The 15,337-nt window shown below is 42.9% G+C and overlaps 1 protein-coding gene across 1 annotated transcript; it reads right to left on the bottom strand.

Annotated features, from left to right (window-relative positions):
- Window positions 1-706: 706 nt before the first annotated feature.
- Window positions 707-15,024, bottom strand: rad54l2 (RAD54 like 2). Its single transcript, XM_030776869.1, has 22 exons — window positions 14,946-15,024; window positions 12,282-12,466; window positions 10,966-11,260; window positions 10,538-10,668; window positions 10,120-10,260; window positions 9,189-9,427; window positions 8,831-9,013; window positions 8,553-8,686; window positions 8,258-8,454; window positions 6,066-6,408; window positions 5,556-5,733; window positions 5,233-5,457; window positions 4,924-5,042; window positions 4,667-4,785; window positions 4,426-4,525; window positions 4,023-4,228; window positions 3,503-3,678; window positions 3,194-3,390; window positions 2,585-2,769; window positions 2,392-2,481; window positions 2,196-2,285; window positions 707-2,064 (listed from the first exon to the last, which is right to left on the bottom strand). Exons 2-22 carry the CDS (start codon window positions 12,412-12,414, stop codon window positions 1,052-1,054), a joined length of 4,494 nt encoding a protein of 1,497 aa, XP_030632729.1. The 5' UTR covers window positions 12,415-12,466; window positions 14,946-15,024; the 3' UTR covers window positions 707-1,051.
- Between the last annotated feature and the right edge of the window lie 313 nt (window positions 15,025-15,337).

The raw sequence follows: 15,337 nt of genomic DNA, 5'->3' as shown, positions 1-15,337 counted from the left end.
TGTGTCAACCAATCAGAAAGGCAGATGTTGGGAGGGCTATGGAAAAAGTGCACCAACGGGCACTCTGAACATCAGTGGAATATTGTAATTTGTCGATGGTCACAGAATATATGCATTAGATGACAGAGACAAGGTTAACAGAAAAGGCTTCTGATTACGTATGAACAACAGAACTTTCACTTTGGTCATGGTGTTGACTGTTAAACAAAGACAGAATCTGGGTCTATGAAGAAATGTCCTGGAAACTATAACAGTCTGAATATTAAATTATCAGGAAAGATAAGGTTAGTTTCTATGGAATAAAGAAATCACTTGTTGCTACACAGATGTAAACTACAACCAAGATCCCTGTGTCTCATTTAAGGCTGACAATAAAAGAAAATACATAGTATGAATATCCCACATCCTGCCACCAAATGTCTTTAAAGGCTAACATGAAAGTACATTCGAGTTATAAGGGGTATTTTCCCCATTAAAGAAAAAAAAGTTACAGCCGCACTTAAATGAGCACAGCGTTGTGGCATGTTTATCTTTACAAACCCCTCCCTGCAATGGTCAAAACGAATGTGAATATGTGATCAAGATCACCTTTTACAAAAAAAATGATAGACATATAATATTGTAATATAAATAAAAAGAGCATTGTCACATATGCTTTTTTTCTCAAGGTGATGCTACAGTTTCTATCAAACAGCTAATAACTCTACAGTCACCTTTTTAGAATGCAAACAGTCCAGAAAGACAATCACAATGAGTTCTGATTGGTTTCCCCTAGTAACAAGTAAAAGTCATTTCATAGCCAAGCTCCGGAGAGTGGGCACCTCAATGGAAGCCCAAAGTTCTGGTCCCTTACTGCAACATTTACCCAGTCTGTCTTACACAGGTCTCAGGTAACTCAGATGATCACAGGTTATTCACGTCCTCAGTTACATGCATATTCAGCATAAGGATTTTGTTTGTTTGTTTGTTTTTTGTTTCTTTTTGTTTTGTCCAGTCCAGTGATAGATTTGAGCCATAGCCACTCTAGGCACATCATCTCTGTCTGTGACCTCTACTGGCCCATTACCTCTATGACATCATCATCCGAGCTGCTCCCTCCATTCTCTGCTAATGATGGGTGGGTGTTTGGTCGGCTTAGTGCTGCCCCTAGCAGGCTGGTAGTGGAGTTAGGCAAATGGGACAGAAAGCCAGGGGCAGATGAGCCAGTCGGGGTGGTGGTGGCAGTTGAAGGGAGTCCTCCAGGAAGAAGTGAAGGGTTTGAGTACATCCTGGAGTCTGGCATCAGAGACTGGCTGTAGGACATAGGGAACCCCGAGGTCAGTAGGCTCGCCATCCCAGGGTTGAGCAAGTATGGCGGTAGGGAGCCAGAAGTTAGGGTCGAGGAGGAGGATGATGAGGTGGAGGAGGTGGCAGCACAGCTTGAAGGGGTAGTGGATGTGCTGAGAGAGGAGGTGGCAGAAGATGAGGTAAGGGAAGTGTTTCCACTAGTTCCAAGGTTGAGGGGATCAGGCCCTGTTGAAGGAAACATGTTGTGTAGGTCTCCGAGTGTCTGACCGTGAGACTGGAGGAAATGAGATCTTGTACCACTTCCTGCCAGCAGGGGATGTGTCATGTGACCAAGAGTACCCAATAGGGCAGGGTTGAGCCCCATAGGCGGAAAGCCGAATCCAAACCCATACCCTCCAGCTCCTGTGGATGGTAGCGTCCGTTTGCCCTGTAGCTGCTTGGCAATGCGGCTCTCGGACATCAGCTTACGCTTGTTGCCGCGTATGTCTGGGGCTGTTGTGATGACATTGTTGCCAAGCTGCCTGCTGTGATCTGAAGGCTGGTTCTGGTTCTGTTGTGTAGTCTGGTCTCCACCAGATGCTTCTGCTGTTTCTGAGGATGTCAGTTCATTTCTTACCATAGCAGCTTCCTCGCTGACAGCATAACGGCGGAGTTCTCGGAGGATCTCTGGACTGTCGAGTGGAGATGGATGTGCCAATCCATCCGGGGTTAATCGCTTCCTCTCAGGAGGAGAGACACAGCCATTGCTGACTGAGGTCATTAAGGAGCTCTGGGTATCTGGCAGGGAGAGAGAGAGACAGTTAGGCACAAATTCTTCTTAGAAGTCTAAGTGACAACAAAAATATATTGTTATTGATATTTATATCATATTCAACTATAAAGGTGAAGTTTGAGTTTGAATGCGATACCTCTTGAAGCACTGGATTCACCTTCGGCTGGTCTAGTCTTTCCTGAGCGGATGGCAAATATTCTTCCATCACTCGTTCTAATATAGGTGCCTGTTCAGCAGAGATACACATAGTAACTCTTTAGGATACTGAAAGTACAGATCACTTTCACAAAGAGTTAAGTCTGGATATGACTGTGACATGGAAAGTCCTGTACCTTTTGATCCTTTAATTACATGAATACTCTCTCCTGCGCCAATCCGAGCCTGAACATCTGTTGTGCTGTTGGATCCTGGGATCACAATGTCTGGTCAAAGCAAAACATAAAAAGTGAGGAAGATATACTTTGATGAAAAAAAAAAAAAAGAATAAACTGACACAGACAGAATAAAAGCCTGAAGAACAAATACCAGTTGTTGTGATTATCCGTTGAACGTAGACTCCTGCCTTTTGTAAGTAGTTGACTGGAAAATTAACACCAGTGCTGGAGCCAGCAAGACCCATAGGCACCTGCCGTGGCATCATGGGAATTGGAGTGGACTGGACAGGCCTAACGCTGGCAATCGGCTTCTCATCTGACCGAGGATTGGGCCGCCTGTGTGTGAGGTTCATACTGTCATTAGGACAAGCGTCTTTGACAAGAGATAGAAGGAAGAGATATCATTTAGGAATTCATCTGACTCCAGATGTGTACTACCTTTTCCTCTTTATCTCACTGGCCCCAGTTAGAAATGGATTATGATTACAATTACAAAAGAGCAGCTGACCTTGAGGGTGGACCATAAAAGCAACATATCTGAGGACACATGTTTGATGGACAGTAGTCCAGTGTGTCAACAGCAAACAATATCAATATCTGCAGATACTGTAATTTAAACACACTCAGATCCACACCAACTGAAGTCTTAAGGGTATTTGGTAAAACCTCATGTCAAAAGCACTCAGGACTCAAACTGAAATCTCTGAGATGACAAATTTGGAGAAGGAAAGACAGGACACAAATGCTATGAGAGACTCACCAGTTGCGCTGGCTGAAGGCTGGTATGTTGGTGAGGCTCTGATTGCTGGCTGGATAGTAGTGGGCATAAGAAGGGCGAGAGTAGGGCACTGAAGCTCGTTTCTCGTCCTCGTAACTCTTCTTAGCAGCTCTCTTTTCAGCTTTAGTGAGTTTCAGATCTTTGCGGTCCATCAAGAGAGACTCATGGTGGAAAGGTTGCTGGTGCAATGCAGAAATAACAGAGCTCAGCAACTATAATTAATTAAGTGTGTGAAGAATATCACGTCTTCAGGTTTGAGCTGATGGTGTGTCTTTGTTTTTATGTGTCTACCTTGGTTATAAGGTGAGGGTAGAGCAGACAGGCCTGTTTAATGACAGCCTCCATTTCTTCACAGGGCTCAAGAGGTGCTTGGGTTGGGTCCGGCTCCTCCTCCACAAAATGCAGCAGAGACTCCACCTCCCTCCGTGTGAACGTTAGAACCGGGTTCAAGTCATCCACCACACGATCTATCACAGAGACAAGACAGGTTTAGACAATGGTAAACTGTCCGGAACAGCTCTGTTGGCTTTTAATGCATGTACTTTGTTCAAATCCCACCAATACACATAGCACACCCTACTCTTGGAGGTTCCCCTATAACCACAAAAACACATCTCTAATTTAACAACACCTAGTCCTTTTTGTACAATCAACCCCACCAAATGGCTCAGTGGAGCTTTGATCAATCTTCTCTCAACTGTCTATTTCCTTCAATTAAGAGAATGGAGAAGCAGTTGCTGGGAGGTGGACACAGTAAGAGAACAGGAATAGCCAAAGGACTAAATGCACGATAACAGTCTCTCTTTCTCACCTGACATGCCCTGTTTGGAGACCTGCCGATCGTAAATCTTCTTCTCCAGGGTGAAGTCGCACACCAGGCGATAAATGTAACAGGGCTTCTTCTGTCCATAGCGATACACACGGCATACTGCCTGGGCATCGTGGCATGGGTTCCACGAGGCATCAAACACAACCACACGGTTGGCCCCAATCAGATTAACCCCTAAACAGCCCGCTCTGCAAGGAAATGTCACCACCGTGCCTGTTAAACTATGGATGATTTTCATTATCTAATGAAGAGCAAGTTTGTGTTTCCAGGGCAGGTATGAACAACTTGATTCTGGGCTATGAGAGTTGCAATTATCCAAATAAAGACATGCAAACTTGCAGTTTTTGAGGGTTAACCGTCGAGAACAGATTTAAGCATGTCTTACCTGGTCGACAGTAGGAAGACCCACGCTGCGTCATTGGCTGGGTCATTGAACTGATTGATGAGCCGCTCTCTTTCTGAGGCCGACGTGCTCCCATCCAGCCCTGCAAACATGATCATGTTTAACCAAACACACAGGCACCAAAGCCACAAAGACAAACAGCATACTGTAACATTGCCAAGGGCAAGAGAGAACTCTCTACAGTTATCAGAGGGAAAGCAAGTAGAGAGGGAACACCACTCACTGTAATAGTTGATGCTGCGAATCCAGTTTGGGCTGGGACTGTCAGGCTTAACTCTGCATGCCGGCATGGGCCTTGTGCACAGAAAATCCTCAATGACTGTCAGAGTGGACAAGCTCTGACTGGTAAAAAATAAACAAAAACACAGTTTCCATATGTGGAGACGGAGAAAAGAGTGTAGCTATGTCTTTGGGTCAGGACAATTGTGTAAATATCATGCCACAAGTGTATGGGCAGACAAACCTGTCATGAGTTCTCACCTGAATACAAGGATTTTGTCTCCCTTGCTTACACTCTCATCAATCAAGTGAAAGAGTAACACCATCTTGGCAGAATTCTCTAGAACACCCGTCTGGTAGTTTGTCATGATATCCTTTGCCTAAAATAAGGTGAAAAAGTTACTTTTGTTTGATACAGTTTAAATATCTGAGAGCAATCAGATTTTGGAGAATCATAATATACATTTACGGCACTTTTTTTATACAAATGACATACCAAAACCAACCAACCAACCAACCAACCAAAGAAACAAACAAACAAGCAAACAAACGAAAGCTTTTGAGATATACCCATTCATAGGTGATGACTTGGTTAGCTTTCTCTTGCAGGGGATTAAGCCCAACGCCAGCAACTGCCATCTTGCTGTTTGTAGAGTCTGAAGGCTTGCTCTTCAACCCAGAGGCTGCACAGCGTGTGTTGCTAGTGGAGTTCAAGTCATCAAGGTCAAGGTCCTGCTCGTTCGCCAGATTCTCCTTCTGCAGGGCTTCGTACAACACATCAGGATGGTTCCAGATCTACAGCAAAAACAGAAGGAGTCCAGGAAATTACCTTTTTTTTTAACATTTTACACTACACTTCGTTTTCTGGGGGAAATGCAAGGGTTCATCCTTACCTTGCAACAGACACAAAATGCTTTGAGTGGATTGAGGCCAAGCCATCCGCTGTTACCAGCCTCCCGGAAACGGTTCATGAATTCTGTGTAAAGAGCCTTCTGAAGAGGCGAGAGACGCACCAGGATGACATGCTCATCCTTGGGGGTTAGCTGGGTCCTCAGGACATCATGGCCTCGCCTGCAATGAGCAAAAACAGATCAGAGTAAAATTATGATAGGGTCAGCCTGGACTTAGCTGTATTTAAAACTATCACAAGCAACTCTGCCTGAAGGAGTGACTTTGTTTTTAGACACACTGTGAGTAAAACCTTCTAGTCCCCTTTTGAGGTTCATTCCATGTTCACAAGATCTTTCAGTTAAAGTATTACTGTTTAGGGCAGCCTTCAATGGCTTAAACTGGCTAACCCTACAAACTGAAAACCCTACAAGTGAAATCATAATAATTAAGATACTGTGAATGCACCAAAACAATCTTGATACAATCCATCCATAGCAGAGCAGTATTCTCACCTCTGCACGAAGCCCTCCAGAAGACTGTGAAGGACATGGCTGCGGTAGCGCATTAAGCGGATATCCTGTGGTGTGCTGTCCAGGCACTGTCCATTCAGGATGGGTCGCTCAAACATGTTGCTGAACTCCTGTCGAGTACCCAGGAAGTCAGGCCGAACAAAGTCCACCATGCACCAGTACTCAATAAGGTTGTTCTGAAGTGGGTAGCCTGTCAGAACCACACGGCGCCGTGAGCGGATGTTCTTCAGAGCCTTGGAGATGCTGGCATGACAGTTCTTAATTCGGTGGCCTTCGTCACAGATAACCACATCTGGTCCAGGTCGGGACAAGGCCTTCTCAATACCTACAAACATTCGTTCATGGCAAGGTCATCTCAACATATTCCTCATACTCAGCTGGTATTTTCCATGTGGAGCAGTATTATTTAGAGAAATTATCATTATTAAGACTCAAGAATGGTCATTTCACATGAAAATAGATAACCTATGCATCTAAAACCATCAGTGGACATTCCTGAGCTATGAATACTAGTACAAAAAAATTTCTGATGACAGTGGAAACTGACTGTTGACTGTTTACATATTTGACATATTGACATATTTGAAAGCAAACATTTGATCCTCTTTGAAACAGCGCCTATTAATTAAGGTGATATACTCCAACAAGTGACACATAAAATTGACATTTTGTAGTCATTTTCATAATTTAAATATACAAAAAAAAACCAGATCAGTCACATGGACAAAATAAGTACACCCTTACATTTATCACACCTTCAAATCCATAAAATTAGAATCAGGTGTTCCAGATTAGGCGCCAGTGATTAGAACCTTCTTAAGGAGTGCAGGTGGAACCTGTCTTATTTAAACCTAACATCTAGGGTCTGGTGTTCTCTTAGTTATTGAAGTGTGTGGTATCATCATGCCAAGATCTAAAGAGCTCTCTCTAGGCCTTTAAAACAAAGGTTGTGGATGCCTATGAGTCCGGCAAGAGATTTAAAAAGATCGCCAAATTATTTGAAATAAATCATTCCACTATAAGGAAAATCATCTACAACTGGCGTAGATTTCAAACACCAGCTAATTTGTCCAGGACTGGCCGCCCCAGCAAATTCAGCCCGGGAGCAGACCGTTTGATGCAAAAAGAAGTCTCCAAGAACCCCAAAATTTCATCACAGGATCTGCAGGTAACTCTTGCAACTGTTGGTATCAAAGTGCATGTGTCTACAATCAGAGAGAGATTGCACAAATTTGAACCTGCATGGGAGGCGTACCAGGAAAAAGCCTTTGCTGTCCAAAAAAAGAAAATTACAACAAGACTATAGTTCGCCAATGAACATGTAGGCAAAGACCAGGCCTCTTGGAACATTGTGCTCTGGACAGACGATTCAAAGAGTTGTTTGGTCACAGTAACAGTAGACATTTTTGGCGCAGACCAAAGACAGCTTTTCAGGAGAAGAACCTCATACCAGCTGTGAAGCATGGTGGTGGAAATGTTAGGCTATGGCTTAAGGTTGCTTCACTGCCTCAGGGACTGCGCAGCTTGCAGTCACTGATTGAGCTATGAATTCTGCATCATATCAAAGATAATGTGGGGCCATCCGTCCGGAAGTTGAAGTTGAACCGGAAGTGGACCTTTCAACAGGATAATAATCAAGGAATGGCTCAAAAAGAGGAAATAGAGGGTTATGGAATGGCCTAGACAAAGCCCAGATTTGAATCACATTGAAATGTTGTGGGAGGGATTTGAAACAGGCAGTACATGCAAGAAAACCCCAAACATCTTGCAGCTGAAGGAATTTTGCATGGAAGAGTGGTCAAAAATTTCAGCAAGCCAATGTCAGAGACTGGTGAACAATTATGCAGAACGCCTACAAGAAGTTATTTCTGCTAAGGGAGGCAATACTAGCTTCTGAGGCCAAGTGTGTACTTTCTCCACAGAAGAATATTATCTATTGGTATTTTTGTTGAATTAAATGATTGAAAAAGCTCATTTGTGGTTCTGTTCAAGTATTTCACCTTTATCTGTAGGCACTGTATCAAAGAGGGTCAAATGTTTGTTTGTTTGTTTGTTCAAATATGCTGAAAAAGTCAACAATTTCCATGATGTACTTATTCACATGACTGTGTGTGTGTGTGTGTGTGTGTATATATATATATATAATGTGTTTTTTTTCTTTTTATCTGACTGACCTCTCATCAGCTCTTGCTGCCGATCCTCTTCATCCAAATCAATGATGACGGGTCCGACAGGTTTTTTGGACTTCCTTTTGCGTCCTGTCACAAAGCTCTTTTTCAAAGACAGCAGGCGATACATCTCATACCCCATAAGCAGCACCCCACCATCGCGAGTCCAGTCCTCCACCACTTTGGCCCGCGCTGCTGTCGTCCTGAAGGCAAAACATGCATCTGTCATCTCTGCTTCGTAACAAGACACAGCACCGCAGCAGACTGACATATGACTGAGCTACAGCTTTGAGTTACATACTTGTGTTCATCATTGAGGATGTGCACTTTGAAAGAACGTGGTAGAGTGTGTTCTGGGTCATTGTCGGGGGGCAGGTTGTCCGCGGTAGGGATCCAAAGATTGAACTCAGCCAGCCAGTTCTGTAGTGTGTTCACCTGAAGTGCAGAGTTTCCAATGAACAAGAGAAACAGAGAGAAAATAATGAAATGGTCAGATATTTCTTTACATGGTTAAAAAAAAAAAAGGAAGATAAAGCATTCTTGATCATGGGAAAACTGAAGTAAGTGTGACGGACTCACAGGCACTATGGCCAGGACAGTGTGTGCTTCAGTGTGCCGCAAAAGAACGTCAACGAAGGATATGACCTGGAGGGTTTTTCCCAGACCCATACTGTGAGCCAGAATACAGCCAAAACCACTACTGTTCTTATAGCGCTCAAGGGACTCCACTAAATTATCATACAGGAACCTAATTCCACCAATCTATGAGTGGGTAGGAAGAGAAAGACAGAGAGAAAATAACACATAAATGGGGAGGAGAAAATTTTTAACAAAAAGTTATATTTTTTCTAAGTATAAAACATGTATATATTAAAATATATAAAATATGGTTGCTACAAATAAGGTTCCATTGTAATTCTGGACATGTGTAGCCTACCTGGTGAGGTTTGACTGCCCTGGCAAGCTGTGGGGCCAGAAACAGGTCACTCTCTTCAGCTGGATGGTTTATGTTGACCAGTACTCTACCCTGTGCATCTGGCTGGTTTAGGGCATCATTTACATGAGCTCCACTGCTCTCCTCTGTGCCAGGGGTGGCTGACCTGTCCTCATCTTCATTGGCTGACTCACTGCTGATCTGCAAGGCATCCTCATCACCCGAACTCAGCTCAATAACATCTGGGCAGAGACAAGGAATATGAGTGAAACACTAGTGATGTCTGTACTTCATCATGGACAGTATGTGAGTTTAAATCTGTGACACTAGCTCTAATCTAGCATTGTGCTAACATCAACAACATGTGCCAACATTTTAGCATGTCCCCAGCCAACTGCAATTCAAAAATGTAGCAAGAGTGTGAGAGCTGTGAGTTAAGAGCTGTGTTCTAACCACAACTTTATTTTCTAAGGACTTGTTCCAGTAGTATATTGGCAATAATCAAGCATATATTTACACTTGGAAGGTTTGGCTCTACGAAGTGGCTCACAATTTCCAAATTTGGCCTTAAGAGAGTGCTAAATGAGCATTCTGCTGTGAAGATAACTTGTTTTACTATCTCTGCTTTCATTAAAAAGATATTGTTAATCTTATTACGATTTCATTGTTGAAATTATACATCTTATAAGTATTTTAAGTGTCTCTCTTTCTTAAAATGTCTTGATTTGTTTATCCACTTTTTGTGACACCGCTCAAAATTCAGAACTTTACTTGGACTTGAGATGATTTGGACTTGTGAGCTGTTGACTTGAGACTTGACTTGGACTTGAGGTTAATGGTCTTGACTGCACTACTGATTTCTAGTGCATTCTGTATCATAATAATCACACTGGGTGGGTTTGGCATATCAGCATGTGTCTGTTCGCACTATTACCATCTCTGTGGAAGGGTTTTTGTGGAAGGGCAGGTTCTTTGGAGTCCTCTTCATCCCCACTGCTATCTAGACAGATCACTTCCTGTCTTGCTGTTGACTTGAGAACCTGAGAACCTTCCCCTAACCACGATGCCTCTTCACCTTTAAGAGAAGATGCAATGGGTCAGAAAGAAGGAAGAGAGATGCAAATCAATCATATTAAATGATGACAGTTGCAAGAGAGAGACACAGAGAGCAACTACCCAACCTAAATGACAGAAAACAAAAGAATGTGACCAACCATTCCCAATTAAGTCTGGGCACCTGGGTTTTAGAAGTGAGCACTGGGCATTTCGGTTAAATGAGATGCACATCCCATTATAACGTCTCTCTTCACTTTGAAGGGTCTCATGCGAGAGGGTACCAGAGTGATACTCACATACAGGCGGATCAGGGGGTACAGCTAAAGGAAAATCTTTCCTCTGCTGCTCCAGTCGCCGTCGCCTCTCCAGCTCCTCCTGCTGGGCTGCTTTAGTACCTGCCTCCAGCTGGTGTTCCTTTAGGAGCTTTCTGAAGGGTGAAGAAGAGAAAATGTTGAGGAGCACTAAATAAGGGGAAAATAGGTTGTGAGTGTGACAGACGTAAATGCCAAACAAAAATGTGTGAAAATCATATTAATATATAAACTCCTGTATGTCTTCATAACACAGGATGGGTGGAACAAACTCAGTGGAAACTGACCAAACATCAGTGGAGTGGCTCTGGGTCTGGCTAACGACTTCAGCTGTCTGATATAGTCAAACATAACTGCACAAGCTTATGCAGATAGGGCAATTCTCGTTCTGATAAAGGTCTGTGATAGTTTACCGAATATTCCGCCTCATGTGAGCAGGTTTGGAGGACCTCTTCTTTTTACTGCCCTTGGAGGCAGTGCTGGGGCTCTCTGGGCTGGAGGGGGGCTGGGACCCTGCCCCAGAAGGGGCACGAGACGAGGGTCTAGAAGGCGGATGAGACGCTTGTCTGGATGAGGGGCGAGATGTAGACCTCGAGGAATGGTTGGACATGGGTCTAGAGGGAGGTCGGGATGTAGGCTGATGGGTGGTGTCGGGGAGGGAGTCTCTGGAAGGTGAGGTAGATGGAGGGGTTCCCTCTGCTGGGTGGTCTTCCGTCTCCATGGCAGAGGAGGGGCTGTCAGGAGGATCTGTAGACAGACGGTGTAGTAAAAACTCAAGGATTCAATCATTTCACAAAGGAATGCAAATAACAATTCATTCAAGTCAGGTCTAAGGGCTCAGCAAACCCATAGTGCAGTGCATGCCTAGATTTTTGGTCACTGTTGGGTCATTTCTCTGTAGAGTGGAATGAACAATTAATAATGAACAATTAATATCTTTTTTTTTTTCTTGGCAGTTACATTAGAGGAATCAATTTCACTTACAGCTTTGAGAGGTGCACAGCACAACTGGTAAGCTATGTGTGCAATGTGCAGTGCTTTTATTTCACTGCTTGGTTAAAGCTTAGTGGAAAGCTGTTTGTATCACAACGCAAGGTGAAACAAGGTCAGCATCCTGTGCTGTACTATCCAGTATATGTACTGTGAAACCCCTACGAAGAATTCGTGCTCAAGTGCAACATGTGGGATGTTATGAACAAAGAGGCTGGCTCCAACAGAAACTTGCTCAGAGTCTGTGCAATAAAAGCAAGTGAAAAGAAAAGTTACTGTTGCAGAGCAATGCACATGGGGTAAGATTCAGGTTACTCGGTGGTTCGGGTTTGAACTTGCACTGCCGACATTGAGCACGCTGTTTTGAGGGCAGACACTATTGCCAGAGGCTTCAGACTCTCAGTTCTATTCCAGACTATACGAGTCAGGTCATGACCTGATTTTTATCCTGGTAAGCTTGTCTGTCTTGTGGAAACAGCTCAACTTCACTCTTAATTTTCCCAAACTTTTACTGGATGCATACATAATGAAAAGCACAGTTCTACCTGGCTCTTTGTAAACATATTCTCTTAAACCTCTTTTAAAGTTTGTTTCTAACTCCCTGACAAATCTTCATATCTATATTAAAAACGATTTGTCACAGGTGAACAAGCTAAGTGAGATGTGTGAGACACATCAACCACATGTCTGAAGCGCAAATTCTACGTGGAATTCAGAAATATGAAATCAAACCACTCACCCACTGTGTCGTCTTCGTCATCTCCGTCGTTTTCTCCATCTTCCTCATCCATCTCCTCCTCCTCTTCCAAATCCTCCTCTTCGCTGTTAAGGCTCGGCTCCAGATCGCTCCCTGAGATCGCCTCTTCAGACATGGCGTCCCCTGGGTCTCAGAGAGCATTACCTAAACATCCTCAGATGAGCCACCTAACACAGAGAGTTTTAGCATTAACACACACTGCTCTATACAGAGCACTCTGTCATACTTTGTGGTACAAACCTTAAGCTGTCTACAAGAATTTTGACTCCACTGATGTTTTCCACACCACAAGTCTAAAGTGGTGACTGCTAAATACAGTCGCAAGGAATTGAGAGTCAAGCCTTACCTGTTGGAGTTCATGACTAGTAATCTTAAGTAATCTTATCTTGCTGAAACGCAACAGTGATTGTTCCTCCATAACACTAAGATCAGCTGACTTTACAGCAAAAAATAAAAAACGTAATTACTAAAAAAAACTGTGCAAACTCTGCTGCACAAGAGAGAAGCATATCAATGGAGTGACTCAGTGACCACCTGAAAACTATAACAGAGGAATTTTCAGCATGCAGTTATCTCAGTGGATGGGCATATAAAACGATTTGAACTATGACCACGAAGAAACATTTTTGTTGGAGGCTACATAAATCACAAAGACATCACAAAAAAGGGAAAAAGGATGGCCGGTGTCTATGAGGGAGAGCGGGAGAGAGGGAGAGAGAGAGAGAGAGAGGGAGAGAGAGAGAGAGAGAGAGAGAGAAAATTACATAACAGCTGCCATTACATAAGAACTGCTTAATGCTGCTGTTCCTCACAAGCATGTAGTTTAAAGTATAGGCTAGACAGAAAATGACAAGACACCAGCCTTTCTCTGACACACTAACGCACTCACACAGCACATTCTGTTCTGTTCTGCAGTCTATCACTCAATGAGTACATTGATATTCCCACCACAGTCCGCCACCCACACAGACGACGCTTTACTGGTGCTCTCGCTTCTCAGGCAGAAACCGAAGTATAAAGTTCACTGAACAAGACACCGAACATCCACACAATCCATTTCATACAATGAGTTTTACCAAAGGCAAACAATAAGAGATAAATGTATTACACATTAGCACTTCACACACTAGACACGGCTTACGCTGATTTAGCGGGATACAATCTGTGTATGGCTTAAACAAACGCCCACATTAACAAAGTGGGTACATTATGCTCATTGCATCTGTGGAGTGTTCCAGGTATAGATCAACATGAAGACACAGCTGAAGAATCTACATGAAATCATATATCAAGTTTATATCATATACGCGGAGTAAAAATCGGACTGGGGACTAATCACCACAACACAATGAGAAGTTATGTCTTAGTTGCTGCTGACTACTGAATTATGTTTGTGGACATACAAGTCCAGTGTAGAACAGGCCTACATAATACATGGCCACCATTAAATATTTACTAATTCCCGCACAACTTGTCATAAAAAATATATGAACTTCACCATAATGCAAATCACAAAAACAATATCCTCGTATACATACTGAAAAAGCAGACAAAATGAGACAGAGAGAGAGAAAGACAAAGTCTAGCTGATAACTTTGCTGTATTGTTAAAATGTTCTGCATTCCACCACTAGATCGTGTAAAGAGATAACTGCCAAGTCCATTCACAAATGTAGAATCATCTGAGTCTCTAAGTGAGAACTCTTTTAAACAAACACCTGCGTAGTGTGGCGAGAATGAAAATAAGTTCAGGGGGGTTCATTGCTTACGGTTCCGGTAACAAGATGTAAACACTCAAATGCACGTGCTGATAGGCAACACAGCTGGTACGTTACTATAAAGAGTGTGAATTCACGCATACCTAAACGCACTTAAATTTTCACAATACCATATTGTTTTGTCACACCAGTCAGAGCATATACGAACAAAAATAAAATCCATAAACGCAGCCTCTATTTCTCAAACCATAAAAACATAGAGTAGAAAATATATGAGGGACAACAGTGGCATTAAGGTAAGGCAATGTAGGTGGATAGTGATACTAATAATCAAATTTGCCAATAACAACTTAAGTGCCTACGTTTCATAACACCAAGACGATGCCTGCAATAACTAGTGGTCACAGGGGTCTTGGAGGGAATATGAGTCGCCAGTAATGCTGATGTCCATTCCTGATAATGGGTGCTGTGATAGGCGTAATGTGTGCATGGCAAGCAATATTACCTTAAGTTTTATTGAGTGTACATCCGGAATGGAGGGGAACGAGACATTTATATAACTGTACTAGCTAGCCCATGCGCTAGCAACGTACACTAGCGTCAAAACGACATCCCTGTGGGACCCGTAACGTAGAAATGATGCATGTTAACCGCTTGCAATGAATAAACGTGGCTATGATTTCACTTAAATCCCTATGCACAATGGTAACTGAAAACGCTGGCTAATTGTGTAGCTAACGTTAGCTATCAATGAGGGACGGGACACTAACGATAAATTAGCTTAGAAATGCTAACCTATTGTGCAGAGAGTTGACAAAAATGGCTAACTAAACTAGCGAGCTAATTCTGAGGACCATTCTCATTATATATTCATTAGAAAAACGATTTTTTTCGGTCTATATAAAGAGGGTCTTCCATTAAACACTTACCTTTTGCATTCCTTTCGTAGAAATTGCCTATCTTATGCTGATATTTCATCAATTTTAATAAACAGTTGATTCTTTTATATTTCTCCACAGTTTTTTATGAGTATCAGTAAGAGAAATCCCCCGACACAATTTCAAAATTACCAGTCTAAAGGTTCCGCACATGAAACGGTCCGGGAACAGTTAAGATGAAGCACTCAAGCCGTAGTGACAAAGGTCGCGTCCTGTTTCTAACCCCACTTCTCTCCTCTCTCCCTTCTTTTCTTCATTCCATCATTCCTCCTTGCATTCATTTACTCAGCCCTTGATTCCTTTCGAGGAAACAGTATAAAATGAAAGAACTGCAGTAATTCACTTGCTATGACTGCATTCCATAAACATTATTGCTTTTTCAC

Source organism: Chanos chanos, chromosome 6 (genome assembly GCF_902362185.1).
Source record: "Chanos chanos chromosome 6, fChaCha1.1, whole genome shotgun sequence".
NCBI lineage: Eukaryota > Metazoa > Chordata > Actinopteri > Gonorynchiformes > Chanidae > Chanos > Chanos chanos.
This window is presented reverse-complemented; position numbering and strand designations above follow the sequence as displayed.

Excerpts from the sequence above, each read along its gene's own strand:
- rad54l2 (XM_030776869.1), bottom strand. The coding sequence starts at position 12,414 with ATGTCTGAAGAGGCGATCTCAGGGAGCGATCTGGAGCCGAGCCTTAAC. Across the intron at positions 3,679-4,022 it reads CTCCAAACAGGGCATGTCAG|ATCGTGTGGTGGATGACTTG; the intron begins GTGAGAAAGAGA and ends TCTCTGTGATAG. Across the intron at positions 2,770-3,193 it reads GCCTTCAGCCAGCGCAACTG|GCGGCCCAATCCTCGGTCAG; the intron begins GTGAGTCTCTCA and ends CCTCACACACAG.